Below are 22,265 nucleotides of genomic sequence, written 5' to 3'. Positions count from 1 at the left end.
TGCTTCCTTGTTTACTGCCGCCAGCTCATTGGTCACGTGATCGCAACCATTCAAAATATGTGAGATATGTACGAATTTGGGTGCTTTGCTTTTTGTAGGAAAACATACAACAAAATTGTGAGAACAGTCTGAAATGTCATGTTATAAATTCATTTCAGTTTACAAGGTAAAATCATGATATTAGTTAAATCTGTACGGTGGCCTTTTAAGGACACGTCAGCTCATCAGGCTCGTCTCCACAGTGTCACACTGACGGTGTTAACATGCTGATGTTCAGCCAAACTTGATGCTTCGGTGTGTAGAACTTGTTGGTAGAGCACGGCTAATGTCGGCTTCACACCACATGATTTCAGCCTGATTACGGCTCGATGTGGCGCCGTGCGGTGTCGACTCAGCTGGTCGACTAACGTTTGGTCGACTGTTAGAGAGCAGCCCTACACTGCACTGTCAGACTGACATGGTGTGGTGAGAAATAATTTGGGGCTGTGTGTTTGTATGAGAGCAGCTGTATGAATAAAGTTGGGCTGGTTGTGATGAGAGCCTGAGGAATGAATGTTTGTTTTCATGGTGAGTGTTGGCGGAGGTGGTGTGTGTGCTCCTGCTGACCTTTGACCCCTGCTGTGTTCAGAGCAGAGGAGCTGCTGTTGGCAGCTGGGTGAGTCCACCGCTGACTTCCTGTCCTCATTCACCTCACACACACACACACACACACACACACACACACACCAGCTGTCTGTGTGTTCACCTCCGCAGTAATGACGTACCTGCTGAGACCTGCAGCAAACACACACACACACACACACACACACACACACACACACACACACACACACACACACACAGAGGCAGATATCTGCCAGGTGAGTCAGACGCTCAGGTGACCTTGAGCTGAGTTTTTCTTTTGTTTTTTGGGACTTTCAGCTTCTCTCTGCAGCTTCCTGTTCACACCTGAAGATAAAACACACATCTCACCTGTGTGTGAACCGTGACCTCACACACCTGACACACTCCTGACCAATCACGTCTCTGACAGCTGCTGTCAATCATCTGATCCTGGTGTCTGTGGGCGGAGTCACATCAGATATGAGAAATCAGATCCTAATCTTGTGATGTGTTGATTGTACGTCCTTCGTCTCTACAGGAAGTCAGTGTAAAGTGATACAGACATCGTCACACACTGCTCTTCCTCTCATCAGTTCAGATTCTTCCTCACAGACAGTCTTTATATATTACAGATTTTTTTGGGGTGAAGACAGGAGCGGTGAACATGCTCCTGTCTGACTTCATTAGAACCTGCTGCACAACGAGTGGAGTTTTACAACACACAGTAAAGTTTATCAGTTTGAACATGTAATATCGTGTCTTTGGGCTGTGGTCAGTAGAATAAAGGTCAGACAGGATTCACACGTCATCTGTTTCTATAGTTGAACACAGAGTCAGAGTTGTTCCTGCGCTCTGTGTGTTTACATTTGTCCATTTGTTTCTCCTCTAACAGACACAGATTAGACTGTTTTGTTCTTTGGTTAACACGTTTGTCCTTGTTGACCACAGACAGGAAGAAACACTGAACAGTAAAACAGAACATCAGAAACAGAGTCAGTGTCTGTCCGTCCACTGAAACTAATGTGAGCATCTTGTGAAAGTGACAGCTGTGTTTAAGGCCTCCGACAGACTGAGAGGTTTCATCAGTGTTATAGTGCAGCGACACTGTGTCACAGGTTTGATGTCTGCAGGCTGTACGATGACAGCACCAACTGAATCACAGGCTACGACGTACCATACAACAGCTTCACACACTGAGTGATGCTGCACGGTTATTACTGCTCCAACTGTGAAGCTCAGCATAGAGGGGCACGCTATAATCTCCTTTAATAATATATATGAAATGTCTGAAAGATGTTAAAAACATGTCCAAAAATTATATCAAAAAAAGTCCAAAAAAAGTTTATAAAATGTGTAAAAAATATAATTAAGTTGTCTGAAAAATGATGATAAAATGTCAGAAAAAATCGCCACTGACCGCGACTTGTAGTCAGGTTTTTTATCATAACTTTCTCTGCTGCTTTCACTCCCTTTGTGATGGGCCACTGTGTGTGTGTGTGTGTGTGTGTGTGTGTTGGGGTAAATATGACCTGGTGCTCATTGATGGAGATGGGTGTGTGTGTATTGATGATTAAACAGAGGCACCTGTGATTATTATTGTTTATCAGCGTGTTGATCAAACTAACAGCTTGTCTCTGTGTCTCTTCAGGTCTCTTACATCATCAGTGTGGGCGGAAACGATCACGTTGTTCATCTGGAGAGAAATGAGTAAGTCTGGATTTGATATTTAAGATGCTGGGTTGGTGTGCTGTAGTTCTGTAGTGGATATAAAAAAAAAGTTTAAAAATAAAGTAATAAAATAAAGAAAATAAACAAAATGTGAAAAAAATGAATAGAATAAAGAAAAAAGTAAAATTAAAAAGTAATAAAATAAAAAATGACAAAATGTTTAATAAAAGAAAATCAGAAACTAGAAAATCGCTGCGAAATAAAAGCAATAAAATAGAAAAATGAATAAATTTGAAAAATGTGTAAAATAGTTGAATAAAACAGAGAAAATTGACAAAATGTGAAAAAATAAAATAAATAAAACAAAGGAAAGCAACAAAAAATAAAATCTAAAAAATTAACAAAAAAGAGAAAATTGAAGAAATGTTAAATAAAAGTTAGAAAAGCGACATGATGTGTAAAAGATGAATAAAATAGAAAAAATGACACAGTATAAAATAAAAGGCAGAAAATCAACAAAAAAATGAATAAATGAAAGAAATAAGGAGAAAATGACGGAGGCACAAAGATCATGTTGTTTGTTCTTTATATCACTGACTCAGTTAATCTAATCTCAGTGTGCGGTTTGACCTGGGTCACTTTATCATCTAGTCTGATGACATCATATCACACACCTCTGATCAGCCAATCAGCTCCATCTGATAATGATGTCAACAGGAAACAAAAAAAACAGATAAATCAACCCTCCGACTGTGTTTTCATCAGCGTGACTGATACTCGTCAGATCTCCTCCTCAGTATCTCTGCTGTGAAACAAACTCTGATAAACGTCAGTGAAATCAGGAAGCTGCGTGAAAACAGTGTGACGGCGTTCATCTGAGGGACGACGGTCGGCACAGACATGAAGACTGAAGACCTTCATCAGGTCAAAACATTTACAGGTTTCTACGTCTTTAAACAACAGATAGATTAAGATATACAGCGTAGAAACGACTGACCCTAACCCTAACCCACGACGGACAGAAACAAACATACGAAACAGAAACACAGAACTCAACAATAAAAAGAAAGAAGAGGAGGAATAGAGTGAGCTCTACTTTTCCCCGCTGACTCCTGCAGCTGGTCGACGGTGAAATCAACTCAAACTCAAATCAGAATCAGCAGTGAAACACTGGACGCATCAAACACAACACACGCTGTGAAATCTTTAAATATGATTGTTTTTCAGTGACAGGTGACTTTAGATCTGTTGTCATGGTGACGATACTTTACCACCGTCAGCTTCACCTTTGTTTTTTTATCCGTAGTTTTTAACCCAAAATGTTTCCTCACATTATATCCCGGACGGTTTGTCGTCATGACGATCGGCTCAGCTCAGCTAGTTCACTACACTTTGTGTCAACAGCCTCGTTTTTGGAGCTTTTATTGTGGCCTTTATTTTGTAGGATCAGTTACAGACAGGAAATGAGGTTGACGTGCAACAAGGTGAGGTCCCTGGAGACGAGTTATTAAAAGCAGGGCTCCATAGTGGCAGCCATTTTGAGAAATTGAATTGAAAAGTGAATATTTTAATTTGAACAACCACGAAATATGATGTAATATTTAAATATATGGAAAAAAATGTAAAATTATTTGAAATTAATAAAATTAAAGAAAAATGAATACAATCAAGAAAATGTAAAATTAATATATATGTGTGTGTGTGTGTGTGTGTGTGTGTGTGTGTGTAAAAAAATGATTAAAATTGTCTGTGTCTGGATTCGACCAATCAAATTTTAGCAACTTTTTTTGAAAATTCGTAATGATAAATTTTTTTGTGAACATTAAAACTTTATTTAAATTCAGCTCAGAATGTTGTTCAGTTATTGTAATGAAGCTTTTAGTATTTTTTTATTTTTTAGTTGTTTATTATTTATTAAATGACATATAATCTAATACAAGATTATTTGTACAGTATTTTATGTGTTTTTATTTTATTCTTTTGTTTTAATATTATTTGTTTTTTTTTGTTTCTAAGATTTTATTGTTGTAATTTTTAGTTTTGCAGATTTTAAATGTTGTCATTTATTTTTGTGTTTATTTATTTGTTGTCTGTGTTGTCTCAGTGTTGCTGTGTGAAGCACTTTGGGCTGTGTGTTATAAATAAATAAATAAATAAATGAAGTTGATGTTGTTGTTTTCAGACTGCTGCTTCCTGCAGACTTCACTGTGTTCACATACAGTCAGAACGGATCACTCATCACATCCACACCACCTGTACAGGTAACACACACACACACACACACACACACACACACACACACACACACGCACACACACACACACACACACACTGGGAGTGTCAGGACGCGTCAGTGACCTTTGATGAGACCAGTCAGAGCTTCAGATAATGAACCTCAACAGAAAGCTGTGATCAGCAGACGAGGATGAGTCAGTGAAAAGGACTGAGGCAGGAACAACAGAGGAAACCTGCAGACAGAACTCAGGGCTTAAAAACTACTGAAACTCTTCTGCACGTTTCTTTGGGGAACTTTATTTGTTCTGTCGCACTCAAAGTCACGAGCATAGGGAATTCAACTCAGTGAGGTGGGACCTGGTTGAAGCTGGAAAGTGAAACAAACACAAAAATGAAGAAGAGGAAACTCGTCGTCCTGGAGGGCAGCGCCTCCTCCCAGCTCACCTCCCAGAGGAGAAACACAAAAACAAAAACAAACAAACAATGAAAATAATCCCACAGTGAGAGCAGCGAACAGACCGCTGACGCTCGGCACAGATAAAATGTTGAAACCTTCACGACTACACTTTAAATGCTCGACACGTTAATGAGCTTTGACCACCAGCTGCCTTTAACCCAGCAGGTCTGAAACACATTAAAACAATAAAAGTCCCACCTTATTTTGTTACATAAAAACTTTTATTGTGAAGCAGCAGAATAAGGACATGTTGAGTTTCCGACTGATAGTGAACATAAACAGTAAAATAAATCAGATATGTGAAATGAAAACAGGACGCAGGAGAGAAACGAAACTCCAAACCACAGAGCTTCAGTCAGAAGCTACAGACGTCCTGAGAGACTGTTAAAGTCACCTGTCTCTCTGGTCTCCTGCAGACAGACGGGAGGAGAGTCTCAACACACACAGGCTCGTTTCAGGGGGAGATGGGGGGTCATTAGGGGTCATTAGGGCCCAGCTTTTGGACTTACTCCAGAGAAGGTCCATCTCTGGTGAAGCTCAGCGTTGTACGGTGCGTCTTAACTGATAATAGAAACGCAAACTGGCACGGCATGACGTTACTCAGCGCCGCCAAAAAAAAATCACTTGTTCCTGCACTTGATTGCGCTCTTCAAAGATTTGACGAAAGCTTCATTCAGACATGTCTGTCGGACATTTTCAGCCCTGACCTCTCAGTCAAAGACCAAACTGTAAAGATCTGTTTAGTAAATCTATAACAGAATGTATGTGATTTAAAGCAGTGCTTTAATATGGCAGCAGTTTACATCACATATCAGAGCTGCACATATGAGCACCTCCCCAAACATCAAAACCAGGTTTGACACGTGTGGATCTGAACTTGAACACGTCTGTGTGCATTCATTAACAAACCTTAGTTCTGTGGACGTGTCTAATGATTGCTGTGCGACCTTGCCTGAACATCAGTGTTTGCAGCACCTCAATAAATGAAGGACGATCGCCGTCAGTCACGTCACGTCAGTCTTCCCCTGTCACAGTGGATCAGTAGAGCGACACAGAAAACAACACATGACAGTTTGATTGGTCAGACACCAGACCTTGGAGAGTGTGCACCACGTCAGCCCCATACCTCCAAATAAAGGTGTGAAAACTGGATTTTGATCGTCTGCAAGAAACAGACACAAGTTGAGATAATAATGCAGAACCTTTTATATGTTGCATTATAATCTAGTGTCACAAACAAATTACCAGCCCAGCTGAGGTGCAGTTGGTCATGCAGCAACAACTGACTCATTGTTTTAGTTTGTGAAATGTGAGGAGACAGTTAAAAAGATTCCAGAGTGCCGTCTTCAGATGTCTCTCCATTTGTCCAAAGATCAAATCGACTTACAGACGGATCCTTTCTGCACTAATTGAAATAACTTTAATGCCCCTGATCACACAGGAAGTGTTTCAGCAGCTGGAGGCGTCTTTTTCTTACAGTTTTTAATGAGAATGAAGCTTTTTACTCTCTGTTTTCACGTTGCTGTGCACCTCGTGTTTCTGCGCTCTGAGCTCCAGGAGAAACTGGTGGTAGTGGTTGCTGGATACCCAGAGCTATACGACTTTACAAAGCACAGTTAGCACCATCTGAATAGAAAACAGCAGATAAGTGCAGTAATGTAAACGTCCATGATGGAGGAGAAGCTCCTGGACCAACTGGTGGTACTCCCCATGATCCAGCCTCTTTTTTAGGGTCTCATGTACCCACACAGATCTCTGTTTATCTGCTGACAGCCTCTCACCCTCAACCAGAGCTACAGACAGCACCCTCTGCCTCAACATGGCAGCAGCTACACACTGATTACTGCAGGATAGATTGATCACACAGGAAGGTTAGTGTGAGGAGGTGATGGGGTGGTTGCCTGGCAGTGCAGTGCGCCTCATGATGGCGTCCTAAAGGAGCAAAAAGCATCGACATGTCTTTAAGAAACCAAACGTCTGAGACTAAACTCTCCTGTGAGCTGCTCCGTGTGTCTGAAGCTGGTTGGTTTATTGAAATAAGAGTTTTCCCAGAAAGAGAGGCATGATGGGACTTCCCTTGCCTCTCAGTGTGTGTGTGTGTGTGTGTGTGTGTGTGTGTGTTGATATTTCCTGTGTGCTGACCTACTGCACTCTTCGCTCGGAGGTTTTCCCTCTCTCTCTCTGATATCTGATGACACATGAATGATTTACAGCCTCTGGACTCTGTAAACTCTGCGTCAGTCAGATCCTCATCACCGTGTACAGAACGATACAGGCCGGCAGCTCTGTGACGCTGCGCTGAGACTCAGCTAAATGCTAACAGCAGCATGCTAACAGGCTGATGTCTAGCAGTTAGAATGTTCACCATGTAGCATGTTAGCATGTTGCTAATTATCAGTGAGCACAGAGTCCAGCTGAGGCTGATGGGACGTCTTTAGCTCTGAGGGTATTTGGTCGTAAATAAATAAATGAAGTTTTGTTTAAGTAGAATTATTCTCAGATAATTTCTTGAAAGTTTCCTTTAAATTACGATTTAGTTTGGAAACAGCTTCACTCAAAACTTTGACTTCAGTTCAACACAGTTACACAAAAGTTTTGAGTTCAGCAGACACAAAATAAATGTGTCACATGACCCTCGTCTGACAGGTTTATGTCAGTTTAACATAACTTTTGTTGTTGTTGTTGTTGTTTGAGCATTTAATTCAGATGAGCACAAAAACATTGAGTACACATTTTAGTGAGAGGTCACTGCTCTGTACAGTAAGTAAAGCTGTCAGATCAATACTGAGCTGTGTTTTAATTTTAGATGTGGTGGAAGGAGAAAGCAGCACAAAGTGGAAATACTCAAGTAAAATACGAGTAGCTCACAGCACCTTGTACTGAAGCACAGTACTTGAGTAAATGTACTTAGTTACTTAGCTAATAACGTGATGTTTTGTAATAAACTCCACTGACAGTGACACACATGGAACAGCTGCAGTAATAACACAGTACTATCATAACAGTAGCGTTTAACATGAACACAGGGTTTTATATCCGTTCAGACTCCAGAGTTATGTTGCCTGTGCCGAGGCTCTGCCTGCAAGACTACAGTCAGGGAACAAAACACAAACTAATAACCTGTCAGCTGATCGACAAACACTGTGTTTAATGTGCGTCATATTTAAGGTCAGATATGTGGAGCTGACAGTCTGTGGTGAGTCTGTGTCACAGTTTCCTTCGTTCATGTTTCTAAAGTGAACTTCTTTAATGTGTGAAGACACTTTTCATTAACATGGACTTCATGATTTATGATCTGACGTTATTAATCGTCACATTGTTTGTTCAGTGTCACAAAGAGACGCCAAATAAACTATTTCAAATATTCTAATAATGAAATATTATCCATGAATAACTGGACAGTTTCTGAGACAGAGGCATGCAACACGACGACGCAAAGAGACGCAAAATAACTGCAAAGAGGCACAAAATGTGGATGGTTTCTGTTTTTTGCAGTTGTTTTAGGTCTCTTTGCGGTGGCTTTGTGTCTTTTTGAAGTCGTGTTGTGTCTCTTTGTGGTCAATTTGTGAATCTTTGCAGTTGCTATGTGCCTCCTTGTGGCATCTCTTTGCAGTAGTTCTGAATGTCTGTGAAGCCATTTTGCATCTTGTTGTTGTTCTGCGTCTCTCTTTGGTCCTTTTGTGCCTCTTTGCAGTTATTTTGCGTCTCTTTGCGTCGTCGTGTTGCATGCCTCTGTAGCTTGCAGCTTTTTGCAGTTGTTTTCACGTCTCAGCAGTAGTTTGGCATCTCTTTGCTCTCATGTTACATCTCTGGCGACTCTTTGCAGCCTTTCTTCAGAAATACTGGAAAACATTAATATTAACGACGTTAAAGTTGAGCAAGATCTTGAGAAACTACTTCTGGGAAGAAAAGTGATAAATATTAAGTTCCTCTGAACTCACTCAGCATTTCTACAAATGCACACACAGGAAGTGCTTTATGAGCTCCTCTGGGAGCGACACAGGAAGTGTGTGTATTTGCAGTCAGCTGATTACTCAGAATGTTGCTGTAGGCTGTTTTCACTCAGGTCCTCAGATAGGACTCATGACATCATCGCTAAGGCATAAATTAAAAGACTGTTATTTTATATTTCATCCTTTTGTAATGAATGACGCGTGGAATATTATGTAAAAAGAAAAGGGCGTGGTGAGCCGATGAATTGAACAGGTGTGGCAACCTGAACATCTGGTGCTGTAGATGAGATCAGTGTCAGCGTGCAGGTGTGTCCCGCTCAGAGTCGCCATTGGTGTGTATGTCTGAATATGTTTGATACTAGTGCAAATAAGAACTGGGTTCATTACGTATTTATTTATTTAATTTGGGGTGAAACAGACTGTGAATAGTTTTATATTAGTTGTAAATAAATTTGGGAATTTGTTGAAATAATATTTGAGTTAAAAGAAGAAATATGAGATGGTGCAGGGACACATGGGTTAACTTCCACCTGCTTCTTTTCAAACACTGTTATCTTTGTCTTGTTTGTTTTATTTTGATTCAAAATAAATTCATTCATTCATCAGTTTAAGACGCCGCTGTGTGTCGAGGCGGGAATTTGATTTCATTCACATGATTTAGTAACGAGAGTAATCTGATTATCTGAGCTGATTATAAGATGTTTGTTTGTTCATTTACTGATTTATTGTCTTGACTGCGTAAATTATATTTCAAAGGCCATGAAGTCATGATTGATGATTAATTATGGAAGTATCTGATTGATTGAATGAGTAAATTAATTAATTAATTAATTAATGAGCTTTATGATAATTAATTGTACTTGATTGATCTTGTTTGGAATTAGAAGAGTAGAAATTATTTAACAATTATTACAGATTTAAAAGGAGTTTAAATATTATCTAAAATGAAGCACTGATATTTAAAAGAATATGCAATAAATACATTGTGTAAATATCTGGTGCAGCACGAGTGATCACATTAACAATGTGGAAAATATATTTTGATTTAATCATTAATAATTGGATTAAAATCCAGTGGTGGTTTCTGTTATTTAAGGCGTGGATTTATTATTATTTATTTTCCTGTCAACCTCAATGCTCAACCTGTCATTGTGTCAGTAAGTGAGGACAGTGAGTGGAGTTCAGACACTGGAGCTGAAACCAAACAGTAACTGGACACTTATGTTCCTCTCATGGTCATCTTTGAGTTCAGCTGCTCCATGTCTCCAGGTCTCTGATGTCACACATGAACGCAGACACACAACATCAGTTTCTGTTCACAACTTCATTTGTTAGTTTATTTAGTGTGTCCAACATGTGTTCAGCCTCACGTGTGTCTCCTGCACCTGTGTTCAAATGTTCCTGTTCATTAAGAGAAGCTGCTGAGACGTGCTGAGCTACTGACGACATCGTCCCTGTTACTGACAGCTCTCTGTATAGAGCATCACTGACTCTGATACTTCCTCAGTGTGTGTGTTACAGTGTCACACACACACACACACACACACACACTGATGTCATGTTCTCCGTTAACCTTAAAACATTTGACATTTCTTCTTCTGCTGCCTCCTTCACCTGTTTTTACCTGCTGCTGTCAGTGTAACAGCTGAAGCTGGTGTGAAGCTGATGTAAAGCTGGTGTGAAGCTGGTGTGAAGCTGGTGTGAAGCTGGTGTGAAGCTGATGTGAAGCTGGTGTGAAGCTGGTGTGAAGCTGGTGTGAAGCTGATGTGAAGCTGGTGTGAAGCTGATGTGAAGCTGGTGTGAAGCTGGTGTGAAGCTGATGTGAAGCTGGTGTGAAGCTGGTGTGAAGCTGGTGTGAAGCTGATGTGAAGCTGGTGTGAAGCTGGTGTGAAGCTGGTGTGAAGCTGGTGTGCGCCCCCTGCTGGTGTGTCTGTACAATCACACTGTGTCATGTCTCTGTGTCACTGCAGGACCACTGTCACTATCAGGGCTTCGTTCAGGACATGGAGGGTTCTGCTGTCGCTATGAGCATCTGCAACGGCCTCAGGTAACACACACACACACACACACACACACACACACACACAGTATTGATGACGGCTTGTGTATGTGTTTGTTTTTAATCTACAGAAAAGATTCTTTAACCTGCGATTGTTTCAGCACAGAACTTAAATTTTTGCTCGTACTTTTTCTGTGTATTTTACTTTAACTGAAACATAAACAGTTATTTTCTATATTGATAAATGTGTCAGTTATTATTTAGGTTTAATCTAATTATACTTGTTGTGTCCAAACCCAAAGAGAGGCCGTTTGTTTTCATACAAAACAGAGACAAATCTGAAAAGAGATAAAAGATAAATTTGGGAATTTAATGAAAAATATTTGAGTTAAAAGAAGAAATGTGAGAAAGTGGTCGGGACAGATTTTTTTTTTTAATTCGAAATTTGAAATGAAGTCATTTATTCATTTATTCTGAAACCTTTATTGACAGTGGAGTTGGAGCAAATCTGTGATACAACCAAAGTTAAACATCAAAGAACAAATGTCCCCACTTCGTTTCTAAAATATGTTTGTAGTCCTCACAATGTGGCATGTACAAGTACACACACACACACACACACACACTTTACAAACTGTACACACTCCCTTCCTCTGTCAAGGACAAAGTTAGTTTCCTATTTATATTCTCCTCACAGATGGCTGTGTGTGTGTGTGTGTGAAGTCCACCCTGCTGTCTCAGTCTGTGTGATTTCTCAGTAATTAATATGGTGGGAGTCACACACACACACACACACACACACACACACACACACACACACTTTATCAACACCACTGGAGGTTTGAGCTGAACGTTAAAGGGCCAGTTCATCCAATCACTGATCTGTCTCACAGACATCAAACAGTTGACTGTGCGATGCAGTTTAATTCTATCCACCTTATTCCTGCCCCCATGATCGCTTGTGTGAATTACGGGTACAACTTTCAGTGTTGAACCGAAATCGGCGATTTAACGGTTTGTTTACAGTTTGTTTACAGAACTCTATTCTTCTTTCCAAGAGGGAAATAAAACGTTGAACACACCACCTGTTACAGCTCAAACTGGATCATGTGATCAAACCTCTGCCATCTCTGACAGCCATCTCAAAGCAACCGAGCACGCTAACAATTAGCATGCTAACAATTAGCTCGCCTTGCTCCGATAAAATATTGTTAACTTTAACATGTCGCGAGCAGCTTAAGGTAGCATCTGCTCCTTCTAAAGATGATTAATGATCTCTGACACTAACACATAACTCAGATTTAACTGTAGCTCCATGTAAAGTGAATAAATGTGATGTTTCCAGCTAATCCTCCGCTCGTCTGCGTTAACCACGCAGTTTACATGTTTTTGTAACTTATGATTTATTAAAAACTGTCCTGAGTGAAACATGAAGCTGAATTAAGCAGCAGACTTCAGTCACAGTGATATAAAGTACGAGTACAGGATTGATATCACTAAACAATTTTTTAAAGAACCGCCACTGTTGATAATCCTCTGGGACTGACTAGCTTACTGCTACTTCCACTGTCTCACCTGAAGTAGTGCACATAATCACATCTACAGCGCCGCCCCGAGGAATAAGGTGGATATATGTAGTCAGGTGTCACTGCTCCATCTCTCCTTCAGCCAAAAGGTCTTCGGCCTGAAAAACGTTGAAGACCCATCGTAACATGATTCTTTGAAAAACTAAAAAGGTCATTAAACAAACACTTCCTGTTTTTCTGAAGATCATTGTTGAATCCTCTTTTTTGAACGTCTGGATAAAAAACGATTTTCAACCTGGTCTCTGTTTTTAAACGATGTCTCACTCTGACTGAAAAAACAAAACGACGCTATAATCCCTTCGTCTCTCTTTCCTTCAGAGGAGTGTTGCATCTCAATGACGACAGTTACGGCATCGAGCCGTCAGACTCCGCCCCTGACCAGCACCTGGTGTACCGCCTGCAGGATGTGACATCACAGCCCCGGGGGTGTGGCACGCCACATGATGACGAGCATGACCACGACAGCAATGCCACAGAGCATGCTCAGTACAAACCAGAGGAAATCCACCACAGACAGCACAGCAGGGTACGTTCACACACACACACACACACACACACACACACACAGATTCCTGTACGGGCAACAATGTGAGGTCCGTTAAACGTAGCTATGAAGTGAGGACCGTCCTTTCTACTGGTTCCCTGACTCCATCATTCAACTTGGTCTCTTATAAATAAAATAAAAATCATCAACTTAAAGCATGTTTCTGTTGGAGGGAGGACTTTTTCCTAAAGGGGGCGCTGTTGGGTTCATTTCAGGCCGTACTTGTTTAGCATCGTTAGCTTACAGTTATTCTTTGAATCAGTTGTGTATTTCTGTTTGTGTATGCAGATGAAACGAGCTATTCTTCATCAGACCCACTACGTGGAGCTGCTGCTGGTGGTCGACAATGACCGGGTAACACACACACACACACACACACACAGTTTAACACAACTGCTCATACATTGTTAAAGGAACAGTCCAACAAGTTCTCTGTAATCTCCGTCAGATGTTTCAGATAAATGTAAATGATCTAATAGAGGGGCACCATGTCTTTATTTGAAGCAGGCTTGTATTAGAGACGGGCTCTCTTTCCGAGTCACTCTGATAGATAAATAAATACAGTCTCCATTGTCAAATGTTTATATAGTGTTGAGGTTTCAAGGGTGCTGAGCAGATATTAGAAGGTTGAGTTACAACACTGCAGAACACTGATTGGTCAAAGAGAATCTTGGGGACACAGGACATCCTGCATTAACCTGCCTTTGTTAAACAGCCAAGCGGTCGTCAGTAAAGACCTCACTTTTTTATTATATGACCAGATTTTTAAACATGGAAGCCTCTAGAACTACAGTGTACACTCAAACTGAGGCTGCACAACTAATCATATATTAATTCTGATCACAATTTTGACTCCCCACAATTAAACGTTCATGATTGACTATGATAGTAATATAAGAATAAATTGTGCTCCACTCGTACAAGCATTTTCTAAACTAACATCCAGCCTCCACTTTTAAACGGCTGTTATTCCACCTGTCAGCGGCAGCCTTTGAAAAACTTGAAAATTCTAATTAAGACTAGTCGTCCAGTCTAAAAAAGGAAAACACTCAGAAAAGAGTCAAAATTTATCACAATTTATTGTGAAGTATTTGAAACATTGTCCCAAAACATATTGTGCACATTAAGAGCCCTTCGAAGCCTTTACTTTACAATGTTCAACAACGATGATGATGTCATGATGATGTCATGAATCCCGCCGAAACACTGAGGGGGAAAAGTGTCTGTGTCGTGTACCTGATGTTTTGTCTCAGGGTTTTTATTTCTGTCTTTCTTCAGTATAATTATATGAACAAGAACGAGACAGCAGTGAGAGAAGAGATGGTTCATCTGGCCAACTTTATAGACAGCGTGAGTAAATACACACACACACACACACACACACACAATAAAAATGTTCCTTCAGTAAAAGTATGTAAATATAGAATAAGTACCTGAAACTTGTCACGTACAGAACATGAGTCCCTGCACACCTTGGTGTGTTTACCTGTGTGAGGTTGTTGATTGTGTGTGCGTGTGTGTGTGCGTGTGTGTGCGTGTGTGTGTATAGATCTACATACAGCTGAACGTGCGGGTGGTCCTGGTCGGTCTGGAGATCTGGACTCAGCAGAACCTGATCAGCACAGACGGAGGAGCCGGAGAGGTGCTGAGTCGCTTCACCCAGTGGAGAGAGAAGGAGCTGGTCCCCCGCCGCCGCCACGACTCCGCACAGCTCATCCTGTCAGTACACACACACACACACACACACACACACACACACACACACACTGAAACACGTGTGGTCAGTGATGATGACGATGCTGATGATGATGATGTCATTGCAGGAAGAAGGGTTTTGGTGGAACAGCAGGAATGGCCTTCGTCTCCACCGTCTGCTCCAGGAGCCACGGGGGCGGGATCAATGCGGTATGCGACTTTTAACTCCTTCTTATTGGCCGAGTCACCTGTCTGTTTCTTCACAAACTAATGCTGCGTTCAAAGCATAAAGAAAAGTTGGTAAATTTAAACTTCAGAGGCTGCTGCACCGACGATGGCCGTGACCTGAGGTTTTAATGTTTTCAGGATGTTTGTCTCGTCAATGCGATATCTCAAGAACACATGGAAGGAATTTCTTCAAATCTGGCACAAACGTCCACTTGGAATCAATGATGAACAGATTAAATGTTGGTGGTCATAGGTCTAAGGTCAAGGTCACTGTGACCTCTTCTGTCTCATTCTCATGAATACAATATGTCAAGGGAACTTTGAGGGAATTTCTTTAAATTTGGCACAAACGTACACTTCTAATTCTAGTTCTGGCTGATACTGGTTTACATTTAAGCAGATTGTTTCCATTTAAAGTACGTGAAATTTAGGTGGATTTATACTTGTGCGTCAGCTCTACGCCGTAGCCTACACTGTTGTGAGCATTTATACTTGTGGTGGTGTGTCTGTGTCACTCTGCAGTTACACCTCCAGAACACTAGGTGGTGGAGTTTCTGTGAAGTGCTGTAAAGTTTCGATCAATCGATGCAGAGGTATAAATTAAGCCGTCAGCAGCTCCTGTCTGCAGTGTACTCAGAATACAGACTAATATCACTTAATAACTTTGATACTGAAGAACTGATCGATCAGATTGTAGGACGTTCATTGTGAATGGACATCAAAGATAATGATGTCATCAGGAAGAGGAGGGACCATGAGCTCTGTGTAACACTGCTGTCTGTCTGTCTGTCTGTCTGTCTGTCTGTCTCCAGTTCACCAATAACAACATCCCCTCCTTTGCCTCCATCGTTGCTCATGAGCTCGGTCACAACCTCGGGATGAACCATGACGACGGGCGCTCCTGTACCTGCCCCACCTCCGCCTGCATCATGAACTCTGGAGCCACGTAAGACACACACACACACACTGTTTATCTATATACAGCATGTGTACTCTTTTTACGTACACTGTGAACAGAGCCGACATGTATGAGGAAAGAAACTATTTCCACCTGTTCTCTTCTCCCTCCTCCTCCTCTTCCTCCTCCTCCTCCTCCTCTTCCTCCTCCTCCTCCTCCTGGTCTCTGCAGAGGATCCAGAAACTTCAGCAGCTGTAGCGCTGATGACTTTGAGAAGATGATCCTGCTGACAGGAGGGACATGTCTCCTGAACGTCCCCCGGCCTGATGAGGCCTACAGCGCCCCCTACTGTGGGAACAGACTGGTGGACATGGGAGAGGAGTGCGACTGTGGAACAGAGAAGGTCTCTGCTTTATTCTGTATGAACCTTTTAACAGTATCTGGCACGTGGTAAACACAGCGTCCTGGATACAGCTTTGGAGGCGGCGCCTCGTTCACTCTTATGAAAGTTGCTCAGTTGTGTATGAAACACATAATAAATCTGTATACCTGTGTGTGTGTGTGTGTGTGTGTGTGTGTTCCAGGAGTGTGAGAAGGACCCGTGCTGTGAGTTTAAGACCTGTAAACTGAAGTCTGGAGCTCAGTGTGCGTACGGAGAGTGCTGCTACAACTGTCAGGTAAACACAACACAGAGTATGTCATTTTTCACACCTTCACACCGCCCTGAAGTTTCACCAATATATATGACGGTGTAAGTATGCAGCATGTTTACTGTGCGCCAGTGAACAACAACACAAACCATCAGGAAACGTTTCTGCTAAAGAGAACAATAATCTGACCTCATGGAACAAGTTTGTTTTGGCCTTTAGCTCATTGTTTCCTCACTGAGGCCTCTCTTCTCCTCACCTGAGCTCAGCTGACAGTCAGAGTGATTTCATCAGCTGACGGGCTCCCCAGTCGCCTGACACCGATTCAAAATGCTGAATCAGGACACACCGGACGCTCATCAACAGCCCGACGCTGACTGACAGACGACAGTCGGTTCGGTGTGTTGGGGCCTTTAATGGTTTTAAGCCTGTTTTTTGCAGCGTTAGCATGATCACAGTTAGCCACAGCTGTAAATGCAGCGTGTTAACTAAGCTAGCAGCTCGTGTTAGGGTTATCTCCACCCTCTTGTCCAAATATGGTCATCTCTGGCTCCAAACATCAGATGGTAACGGCCAAAATGCTGAACTGGGTGACGTCATGGTGGCTACATCATTATTTTATCTATAAACACCCTGAAAACACCCAGAAGCCTCAATAAATATCCACCATGACGATGATGATGATGATGATGTGTGTGTGTGTGTTCAGTACCTACCAGGTGGGACGGTGTGTCGGGCGAGGACAGATGAATGTGATCTACCTGAGTACTGTAACGGCTCCTCGTCCCTCTGTCAGAGCGACGTCTTCATCCAGGTGAGCCTCCAGGTGTTCCAGCTGTTAGCTGACAGTTAGCCTGCAGACGCTAACTACACTGATCCGTCTGCTGGTCGAAAAACAGACTCTTCATCTGAGTCTGTCTGAGGCTCAAACGCTTGGTTGAATCTCTCCCACATTTCCTCAAACACTAACAGCAGCCATCTTGATGCACGCTGCTCTTTCACCAGCGCCGTCAACCCAGCGATACTGATATCGATATATATCCACTTTCTCCCACCTAATGTCAGTGATCATCATCAAGTGTCTTCTGTAGTGAATTAACATCATATTACACACACAGACTGTGATTGTGACGCGCCACCAGCAGATGGAGACGTGAAACACTGTTCAGTGTCTGTGATATTCATGAATCCACTCCACACGTTCAAACACAGACTTTTCCAGGTTGTACAGACACAATGTTTTTAGATTTAATTTCTTCTTTAATTAAATCTTCCTCCCTGTCACAAAACATTTGTTGAATGTTGCCCAGAAGTAGATTATTTCTTGCTTTGTACATTACATCAGTGTGTCAGTGTTCTCCTTGTGTGCGACATTATTACAATCCTAATGACTTTTTTTGTAACATGTGTCATGTATTTAAATTGCGTTGACAGGTGTTAGCTCAGACCTCCACACAGCAGTTAAGATTGGGTAAAATGAGAGAACAGCAGATGATGTGTCGTGATTTATGCTCCAGTGCGTGTCTTAATTGTCACAGCACTGTACCTGCAGCGCTCAGAGCAGAGCGGATTTTCTTCCGGCTCCTTTTCAAAGTTCTTTTTTTACTTTTTGTGAGAGAAAGCCTCGTTAAACAACACGTTAACGACAGCAGAGTTTAAAATGTGTCTGGAGGAAAACTAAATGAACCTTCTGTGTGTGTTTCAGAACGGGCAGCCCTGCAGGAACCAGCAGGCCTACTGTTACAACGGGAAGTGTCAGCACTATGACGGACAGTGTCAGACCATATTTGGACCCAGTGCGTCTTACTTACTGTTTCTATGTACATGTTCAATTTGACTCAGGTTTCACTCTGACACATGATGAAGAGTCACTCAGTTACTCTCTGTAAGAAAAGCACTTACATTTCTTGTTCACAGGTTTCAGGTCAGTGACAGCGCTCAGGAGCAAACTGGGATTTAAAAAATAATCTATTGACATTTTGTGATGTTTTTAATATTTGAGGGGAACAGATATTGTTTGAAGTTTCACAGCCCGACTCCAGACAGTGCTACTTAATGTTTTTTCTCAAATAGAGCACAGGAGTGTCGTTAAGAGCCAGATGTAAACTGTCAGAATTACCATGGCAACCAGTTTGCCATTCCAGCATACATGTCAAGGTCGACGTCGTTAGCATAGATAGCGATGGCACGTGATGAAGAGGAGGATTCTTCTCCACTTCCTTCTCCTGAAATCGAGGCTGCCTGGGCCTGTGTTGCTTCTCAACCTGCAGAGCCCCGCCACACACCCCGCCTCACGCCTCACACCGCAGCTGGAGCTGTGTGCTACTTGCTAACACAACGTTAGCACAAATGTTCATTTGGATTCAGCAAGGAACTGATCAGTATTTGATGGTCAAAGGTCACTGTGACCTTGCATTCATCTTACTCTCTTGAATGCAACATCTCAAAAAGGCCTTCAATTTGGCACAAACGTTCACTCGCACTCGAGGATGAACTGATTAGATTTTGGTGGTCAAGGGTCAAAGGTCAAGGTTTACTGTGACCTTACATCTGTCTCATTCTGCTGAACATGGTATCTCAAGAACACTTCAAGGGAATTTTGTTAAATTTGGCATAAATGTCCCCTTAGACTCAACAGTGAACTGACTGGATTTCAGTGGTCAAAGGTCAGTGTGACCTCACAAAACATGTTTTTGTCCATAACTGAAGAATTCATACGCTAATTCTGACAAAACTTGACACAACAAATGTCTAACAGGATAAAATAATGAAGGTCAAAAGGTCCACAGTCCACCACAGGGTGGACTGGTGGGTGGAGTCAAACAACCACAGGGTGGGCTGGTGGGCGGAGTCATACAACCACAGGGTGGACTGGTGGGAGGAGTCATACAACCACAGGGTGGACTGGTGGGCGGAGTCATACAACCACAGGGTGGACTGGTGGGAGGAGTCATACAACCACAGGGTGGACTGGTGGGTGGAGTCAAACAACCACAGGGTGGACTGGTGGGCGGAGTCATACAACCACAGGGTGGACTGGTGGGCGGAGTCATACAACCACAGGGTGGACTGGTGGGCGGAGTCATACAACCACAGGGTGGACTGGTGGGAGGAGTCATACAACCACAGGGTGGGCTGGTGGGCGGAGTCATACAACCACAGGGTGGACTGGTGGGTGAGTCATACAACCACAGGGTGGACTGGTGGGCGGAGTCATACAACCACAGGGTGGACTGGTGGGTGAGTCATACAACCACAGGGTGGACTGGTGGGAGGAGTCATACAACCACAGGGTGGACTGGTGGGTGGAGTCAAACAACCACAGGGTGGACTGGTGGGAGGAGTCATACAACCACAGGGTGGACTGGTGGGCAGAGTCATATAACCACAGGGTGGACTGGTGGGCAGAGTCATACAACCACAGGGTGGGCTGGTGGGCGGAGCCATACAACCACAGGGTGGACTGGTGGGAGGAGTCAAACAACCACAGGGTGGACTGGTGGGAGGAGTCATACAACCACAGGGTGGACTGGTGGGCAGAGTCATATAACCACAGGGTGGACTGGTGGGCAGAGTCATACAACCACAGGGTGGGCTGGTGGGCAGAGTCATACAACCACAGGGTGGACTGGTGGGCAGAGTCATACAACCACAGGGTGGACTGGTGGGCAGAGTCATACAACCACAGGGTGGACTGGTGGGCAGAGTCATACAACCACAGGGTGGACTGGTGGGCGGAGTCATACATCCATGGGGCTGTGATTGTCGTTTAGTGATATAAGAACAAAAACAACTGTTAATGTCACAGTCGTACGAACGTAAGAAAAACAGCAGTCACAAAGTAGCTGTTGCTCTTGTCTGTCTGACTCTTGGATGAGCTCGCTGAGCAGCGCCTCTCAGCTCGTTGTTTGGCTCAGTAGGTGTGCACTTATCTTTCTGTTTAAGGAAGTATTTTCTTTTAATAACAAAATTAATTTGTTTGTCATAAATATTTGGTGAACAGATTGGGTGATCAGCGTTGAAGGAAATTAGTCAGAAGAAACAAATATAAAAATGTTAGAAAACACTGGAGCAGGGCTTTAAGTTAGTGATTGGTAAAGGTTGTTTTAACTCTGTTAGTATAAAAACTATTTTCAGTATCGCTTGTATTAAAGAGCACTCTGTCTTCTCTCTTATCTTCACCCCTCCTCCTCCTCTTCCTCCTCCTCCTCCTCCTCAGAGGCGAAAGCAGCTCCTGAAATCTGTTTTAAAGACGTCAACAGTAAAGGAGATCGCTTTGGCAACTGTGGCTACCATAACTTTGGCTACAAGAAGTGTGAGAGCAGGTAACACACACACACACACACACACACACTAACACACGCCTGTTACAGTAGCAGTGATGTCAGTGATTTATACTTGTGCGGCAGCCCCTACGCACAGAGCCTGCACCGTTGTGAGCACTTATACTTGTGCTGTGGAGTTTCTTATCTGTGAAATGAAAGTAAATCAAAGCTTGGTTTTCACTGAGGGAAATGGTTTCAGCTCACAGAGACAGACAGGAGGTCTGCGTCACTGTGACACATTTCTGGCGAGGTGTCCGTCAGTCTACGGCGTAGGCTCTATGTCGATGCAGAGCCTACGCCGTGGGTACGGTGTTGACTTGATGCAGAAGTATAAATTCCCCCTGAGATGTTTCCACACGTCAGTCTGTATCTCTTCCTGTGAAACGTCATGTTGAGGATACTTTAGGAGCTCGCTTGTGTTGCAGAGTATCCCAGAATGCATTTCATGTCAGTCTGCAGTGATGGCGGCGAATCAGAGCAGTTAAAGTTTCAGTCCTACAGGTTGTCGTCATGTCTCTATGAAGTTATGATGTTTAGTAGTGAAAGTGAACATTTAGATTAGGGTTAGGGTTAGAGTCTGAACTCTGTCCTGAGAGACGCCTCACACCTTCTGACTATGTCTGTATGACATCTCTTGATCACATGATTCTGTCTCCATAGAAACGCTCTGTGCGGGAAGCTGCAGTGCTCCAACGTTCAGGCGCAGACGGTGTTCGGCATCGAGCCGTCGATCATCAGCACGCCGATCGGAGGAGCCAAATGTTATGGAGTCGACTTCATGCTGGGATCAGACGTCCCCGACCCCGGGATGGTGAACGAAGGGAGCAAGTGTGGAGACAACAAGGTGAGGAGGAGGAGGAGGAGGAGGAGGGAGAGGAGGAGGAGGGAAAGGAGGAGGAGGGAGAGGAGGAGGAGGAGGAGGAGGAGGAGGAGGAGATGTTGATGTTTCTTCTTCTGTGGTGTTCAGGTCTGTATCAACTATGAGTGTCGCAGCGCCGACATCCTGAACTACGACTGTGACGTGGAGAAAAAGTGTCATGGACACGGGGTGAGACACATCCACCTGTCTGTCTGTCTGTCTGTCTGTCATGTGTATGACACGCTAACCTGTCTGTCTGTCTGTGTGTCTGTCTGTCAGGTGTGTAACAGTAACAAGAACTGTCACTGTGAGGACGGCTGGGCTGCACCTTTTTGTGAGGTCAAAGGTTACGGAGGGAGCGTGGACAGCGGACCCACCTGGAACGGTACAATATTACTGCTGACTTACTAATGCTAATATATTAATACTAGCTAATTACTGCTGACTTATTAATGCAAACTTATTCATGCTAATATATTAATACTAGCTAATTACTGCTGACTTATTAATGCAAACTTATTAATGCTAATATATTATTACCAGCTAATTACTGCTGACTTATTAATGC

The 22,265-nt window shown here is 42.8% G+C and overlaps 2 protein-coding genes across 3 annotated transcripts in view; both read left to right on the top strand.

Moving 5' to 3' along the window:
* Nucleotides 1–22,265, top strand: part of LOC117253117 (protein FAM240B) — a 136,895-nt gene that overhangs the window by 68,283 nt on the left and 46,347 nt on the right. The gene's annotated exons all lie outside the window — the stretch shown is intronic.
* The window catches only part of adam9a (ADAM metallopeptidase domain 9a), a 55,361-nt gene that overhangs the window by 17,024 nt on the left and 16,072 nt on the right, over nt 1–22,265 (top strand). For both annotated transcript variants that reach the window (XM_078171151.1, XM_078171150.1), the window contains exons 3-19: nt 2,252–2,310; nt 4,454–4,532; nt 10,887–10,963; nt 12,820–13,027; nt 13,334–13,399; nt 14,324–14,395; nt 14,595–14,764; nt 14,869–14,950; nt 15,781–15,914; nt 16,098–16,269; nt 16,451–16,543; nt 17,223–17,327; nt 18,219–18,309; nt 20,733–20,838; nt 21,499–21,682; nt 21,806–21,886; nt 21,977–22,082. In XM_078171151.1, coding sequence (XP_078027277.1) covers nt 2,252–2,310; nt 4,454–4,532; nt 10,887–10,963; nt 12,820–13,027; nt 13,334–13,399; nt 14,324–14,395; nt 14,595–14,764; nt 14,869–14,950; nt 15,781–15,914; nt 16,098–16,269; nt 16,451–16,543; nt 17,223–17,327; nt 18,219–18,309; nt 20,733–20,838; nt 21,499–21,682; nt 21,806–21,886; nt 21,977–22,082 — 1,885 coding nt within the window. The remainder of the gene's footprint in view (nt 1–2,251; nt 2,311–4,453; nt 4,533–10,886; nt 10,964–12,819; nt 13,028–13,333; nt 13,400–14,323; nt 14,396–14,594; nt 14,765–14,868; nt 14,951–15,780; nt 15,915–16,097; nt 16,270–16,450; nt 16,544–17,222; nt 17,328–18,218; nt 18,310–20,732; nt 20,839–21,498; nt 21,683–21,805; nt 21,887–21,976; nt 22,083–22,265) is intronic.

The sequence above is a fragment of the Epinephelus lanceolatus genome, chromosome 9, assembly GCF_041903045.1.
Source record: "Epinephelus lanceolatus isolate andai-2023 chromosome 9, ASM4190304v1, whole genome shotgun sequence".
In the NCBI taxonomy this organism is placed as follows: Eukaryota; Metazoa; Chordata; class Actinopteri; order Perciformes; family Serranidae; genus Epinephelus; species Epinephelus lanceolatus.
Note: the sequence above shows the minus strand (reverse complement) of the source record. Positions and strands in the feature narration are given on the sequence as shown.